The 5,408-nt window shown below is 57.2% G+C and overlaps 1 protein-coding gene across 6 annotated transcripts in view; it reads left to right on the forward strand.

The window, feature by feature from the left end:
• Positions 1 to 5,408, forward strand: part of WDR60 (WD repeat domain 60) — an 82,574-nt gene that overhangs the window by 50,865 nt on the left and 26,301 nt on the right. For all 6 annotated transcript variants that reach the window (XR_001513584.1, XM_006753447.2, XM_015562844.1 and 3 more), the window contains 4 exons: positions 2,198 to 2,311; positions 2,398 to 2,459; positions 2,872 to 2,923; positions 3,961 to 4,021. Coding sequence is in view for 5 of the 6 variants with exons in the window: in XM_006753447.2 (XP_006753510.1) it covers positions 2,198 to 2,311; positions 2,398 to 2,459; positions 2,872 to 2,923; positions 3,961 to 4,021 (289 nt within the window). In the remaining variant the exon portion in view is untranslated. The remainder of the gene's footprint in view (positions 1 to 2,197; positions 2,312 to 2,397; positions 2,460 to 2,871; positions 2,924 to 3,960; positions 4,022 to 5,408) is intronic.

The following is a 5,408-nucleotide window of genomic DNA, read 5'->3' on the forward strand; positions in this document are numbered from 1 at the left end:
ACCAACCAACACAGCCACAACCACACAACCACAACCAACCAATACAGTCACAACCAAGGAACCACAGCTAACCAGCTACAGCCACAATCAACTATAACCAAACAACCCAGCCACAATTAACCATAGCCACACAACCACACAACCACAACTAGCCAACCACAAACAACCAACCATAACCACAGGCAAACAAGCACAGCTACAATCAAAACCAACCAGTCACTCAGCAGCACCCCCACCACTTGGCAGAGTCTTGTGTCTGGGCTCTTTCCAGTGCTTCCCAGGCATCGTGTTCCATGCCGTCTCACCCTCCACCGCTGCTGCTCAGAGATGAGGGCTATCCACTCGCAGGACCTCACCCGATTGTCCTCACTCTCACTTGTCCCCACCCTGACGCCCTTCCCCTTCCCACCATCACTGGTCCGTTCTCTGTCTCTGTCCTGCTTCTCCAGATGGAAGGTGCGAGGCCCTGTGGAGCATACACCCTCGCATCTGGCTTCTTTCCTCATGTAGCGTCTCTGTGGCTCCCCGTGCTCTTGTGAGTTCCCAGTTCAGCTCCCTCTGCTGAGCGGTCGTTCCCTCCAGGAAGCACCAGGCGCTTTGTCGGTTATGTGGGCTCCGCATGCTCACACCACATGGCCTCCTCATAGGCACCCTGGGTGTCTTCGCCGGCCGGCACGCGGCCGTCAGTGTTTTTGCCCACTGACAGGCGTGTGGCAGCCTCCCGCTGTTCTCACGGTGGCTCTTGGATGGCACGGGGTGTGGAGCGCCTCAGGTGCTTGCTTTCTGTCTGAGATGTGTCTGTTCAGGTCTTTTACATGTTTTACATGGATTCATTGCTTTCTCATGGCTGAGTTGTAAGGGTTCTTTGTGCATTTTGGACACCAGCCCTGCATCAGTTGTGTCTTCACAAGTATTTCCTCCCCGCTAGGGCTTGTCTTCTCATTTTCTCACACTCCTTTTCCTGATCAGCCCTCTAGGAAAGTCAGCACCACACATGCATGGTGTATCTTACTGTATGTGTGTCTGTGTTTTATACATAAAAAGAGCAAGTATTTTTTTTTTTTTTTTGTCTCCTAACAACCAATTTTTGCCCCTTTGAGGGAGAATGTGTGAGTCTATAGCATGGGTGGGGAACCTCCGGCCTATGTGCTGTATAAGGCCCGCAAAATCATTTGGTCTGGCCCTGCCAAGGCATTATGTTTGACCCAGTACAGCAGCTAATGTTTAAGTGGATGATCTGGTGTGGCCCACAGATGATGTTATTAATATCCAAACGGCCCTTGGCGGAAAATAGGTTCCTCGTCAGTGTGATGCTGTTGGAATAGACACCTTTCACATGTGCTGCCCATGTTACTGGTTAACCTTTGAGTTCACCACCATGTCCTGTCCCCAAACCTACGAGGCTTCAGTGGGCTCCGGGGAATGAGGGGTCCATGGACCTCAGGAGAAGTTCGAGCCGCGTCTCGGCGCCGCCTGCGTCCTGCCCATCGGCTCCAGACCTGTCGTTTATGCGTCATCTTTGCTGAGCTCAGCCCCAGCTCTCTCTTTATTTCTTGCTCGTTTTGTTAAAATTTCTGTTCTGAGTTTCTGATTCCAGGCGTTTCTGTGTGTGTGTTTGTTTTACATACGTGCTTTTTGAGGAGGTGAGATGCAGGGTAGAGTTTGCGTTTTCTGTTTCCTGCCTGTTTTCAGGGGAGAATTTTCATCGGCTGAAATGCTTTGACTGTTTTTACAGGAGCCCTTGTGGACTTTGGTTGTTTCTCCTGGACATTATGTAGGCCGGGGCTGCAGTCAGCGCAGGTGTTGGGGGTCTGACAGGGTTGGGGCGAGTCTGCCCGGACTCCCCTCCATGGCTGCCTCTGTGGACCCTCCCTCCCAAAGCAGCAGCTCCAGGCTGCCCTGCCCGTCAGGTGGCTGCCCTGGGATCTGAGCTGTCTCTCTGGTCTCCGTCCATCCTTGAGACCCACACCCCCCGGGAGGGAGTCCCAGGGCCCTCCACCCGCAGGCGGGATGTGCCATTCCTCTCACAGGTGGCTGGGGGCTGTGGTCTGCTCCGTGGTCATGCGGAAGGCAGTGGCCCTGGGGAACCTCAGCGTCGTCCCGTGGGGAGCATGTGTCTCAGAAGCACCTGCGTTTGCCCCTCCCCGACGGCAGTGTGTCTCTAACTTATCGCTCCCTGGCGCCTGTGCCTCCCCAGATGGCGTCCTCACCCCTGTGAACCACCGCAGTCCCCTGCAAGCCATTGAGCCTGTCACGGTGTCTGGCCACAAGAAACAGAGCTTTGTCCTCTCGCCCTTTTCTGCTCAGGAAGGTATGCGACCCTGCACCGCCCTAGAACCCCGAACTCAGGCCGTGGCCTGTGCGCTCCTCACTGAGCCATTTCTCTCTCTCTGTTAGAAATGTCGGGTTTGTCGTTCCACATCGCTTCCTTGGACGAGAATGGAGTTCTCAACATGTGGGTGAGTGGGGCATGCGGGCACTGCGCCCCTGCACTCCCAAGTTCTGGGAGCAGAGTGTGTGGCTGCTGGGGAGAAGGCTGCCAGGGCCACGTGACGTGACGGGGAGGCAGGGCGGGCAGTGTTCCAGGAGCTGTGGGTCCTGTGGAGGCGGACGCACGTGGACCAGGGATGGGCTGTCAGGGATGAGGGTAAAGGACGTGCGATGCTCCGAGGCACTGGCCGGATGTCAGGGAGGGGCGAGGGCGGGAGGGGCTGGCAGCTTCCCAGGGATGATTCTGAAGTGAGGCCGCTCTGCCTGGCGCAGGTACGCTTCTAGCACCCGCTCAGCTGGTGTCTGTTAGACCTGTGCTGTGCTTAGATGGCTCCCTCATTAGAAAATGTGTTAATGTTCATCTCAATATTCTGTTTTTAGGTGGTTGTTGAATTACCAAAGGCAGATCTTGCAGGTTCGATAAGTGATTTAGGTAACTATTAAATGAAAAAATAAATTTCTGTCAGTGTTTGCTGAAAATGAAAGATTAAAGATAGCATTAACTACTTAGAAAATAAGTGGTTGGCTACCTGAAAGATGAACATGAAGGTCATGTGTCTTACAACCTTATCGGCCATTGTGTGAGCACCTCAGCTGCAGTGAGGAAGGGCGTGCGGGCTGAGTGCTGGCAGCAAGGCCGAGCACGTTAGTTCCCTGACGTCTGTGTCCCTTGAATCCCTATGTTGTACCAGTGTCTGGTCCAAGCTCTAGCCCGTGCATTAGATTGGGGGCCGGTCAGAGGGCACCCACTGTGGTGGGAGCCAGTCCTTCACTGATGAGCGTTCTCTGAGCAACCTGGTCCCGTCCCAGGTGCCAGGAAACAGGTGAGTGGATAGGGAGTGTGGGCTGAGGGCCCCCGGGGCTCAGGTCAGAAGGGTGCTGCCAAGGGCGCGTTCAGGCCTGGCTGGCTTCCCACCTGTGCCGGCAGCATTGGCAGCCTCCTGGCTTCATCCGCGGGCTGAGCTTACTTATGGGCACACTGAGGACAGTGCCTTGCCCAGATTTGGGTTTCAAGATGCAGTAACGACAAACGGGAAGATGGTATTGGGAATAGACAGGAAGCAAAGCCACCGCTTGGCTGAGGGGCAGGCTGTGGCCATGATGACGTTGAGGGAAGGGCCGTGTGCGAGTCGTTGGGAGGAGGCAGAGGCACGGAGGGGGGCGCCCGGCCTCTGCTGCTGCGAGGGCGCGGGGTATGCTGGTTTCCATTCGTGTGTCTTCCGCTCGGTGTGCTGCCGGATCAGGTCTGAGAGGCAAAGGCTTCCTGACCGTGACTCAGCCCTTCCCAAGGCTCTGGCTGCAGACCCTTATTGCTTGGCTGAGCGCCGAGGGCTTTCAGGAACCGCACCTGCCCCCGGGCCTCCTGCCTCCCAGTCTGCCCCTGACGCAGGTTTGGAGCAGTGAAGTATGATTCCAGGGACCGGCCGCTTGTCCTCAGAGGCACATCTGTCCCCGTCTCCCTGCTTTTAGGGCTCATCCCCGGAGGGAGGATAAAGCTGGTGCACAGCTCGGTGACTCGGCTGAGCGACAGGTAAGTGCCCCCGGGAGGCAGCCCCTCAGCACAGGCCCGTGTCCCACATGGGGAGGCGGCAGAGATGATGGCCGAATGCCTGGTCATTCATGAGTCAGTGTAAAGGCACATTGCAAATGGAGAGCCAACTGCTCTTCTTTGATCAAAATATGGTCCATCTTACAAATTGGTGCGATGTGACTATTTTTCACTCAGTGTTAATACAACCATGAAGTTAAACAGGACTGGTGGTCGCAGACCCCAGTCCTTCGTGCCCAGGGTGGCCCCTGGGCTGGTGGGACCCCAGGCTCTTGTAAGGGCGCAGACACGTAGTCCCCGTGGTTACGGAGGTGGGCTCCCTGTGTCAGGGGAATCGCGCTCAGTGAGAGGGGTGTTCATGGTGGTCCCCCGGGACCCGTGCCTACAAAGGGGAGAGGCACAGACCTGGCCGCGAGGGGCAGGTGACTGTCACGCAGATGCAGACGGCCCTGGCCCGGGAGCTCCCGAGCGTCCTTGCCAGGTCCTGTGCCCTCTCTCCCATCCGTCACTGAACTCGGGAGTCTGAGGAGGGAGTGACCCTGGGTGGCGGCATGTCTCCTCGTCCACCATGGGTATGGCACATGCATGACTCGCTCTATGGGACATGCACATGCTTGTGGGAGCTCAGAGTGATGGTGGGGGTGACTGGTGACTTCTTGGAGCGGTGACCCTGAGGTGGGAGGCGGGCTAGGAGTGTCTGATCAGCAGGAGCAGGACGTGGAGCCAGGGCATGAGGCCACGACACAGTGAGGGCAGGGCCTGGAGGCTTGCTGTCCAGAGAAGGATGAGTCAGTGTTTGCTGCATGAGGGTTTCCACGGTCCTCCATTCCTGATGGCGATCGGGAGCCATTCGGGGCTTAGAGGGAAAGTGTGCAGCAGAGGCGGGGACTGGAGCGGAGACGCCTGGGCTGTTGCAGGGATCGGTGTGGAAGGTCAGGGTCAGGGCCGGGCAGCCGTCATGGGGATGAGGGTGACTTTCAGCTAAGGTCGTAGGAATGGTGAAAGGGAGGCCCTGCCCTCTCCAGTGCCCGGCTCGGGGTCCAGGTCCCACCCAGATGAGGAGGCATGGATCTGAGGCAGGATCTGGGCAGCCCGGCGGGCGGGGGGCAGGGGCGGCCTCAGCTCTGTTCTGCGAGTGATAGGAGGGTCTGCTTTTGACAGTTGCAGTCCTGAGTGTGGGTGAGAGAGACCGTGGCCAGATTCCTGCTTCTGGCGCAGGCAGAGAGGTTTCTGCTGTTACAGCTATGCACACAAGTCTTTAAATGAGAGGAACGCCTGTCGGTGCCAGGTCCAGGGTGGAGGTTGGAGCCAGGGGTAGCCCGTCTGTGTGTGTGTGCGCGCGCGCACGCATGTGTGTCTGTGTGTGTGT

This window comes from Myotis davidii, unplaced genomic scaffold, assembly GCF_000327345.1.
Source record: "Myotis davidii unplaced genomic scaffold, ASM32734v1 scaffold1251, whole genome shotgun sequence".
NCBI lineage: Eukaryota > Metazoa > Chordata > Mammalia > Chiroptera > Vespertilionidae > Myotis > Myotis davidii.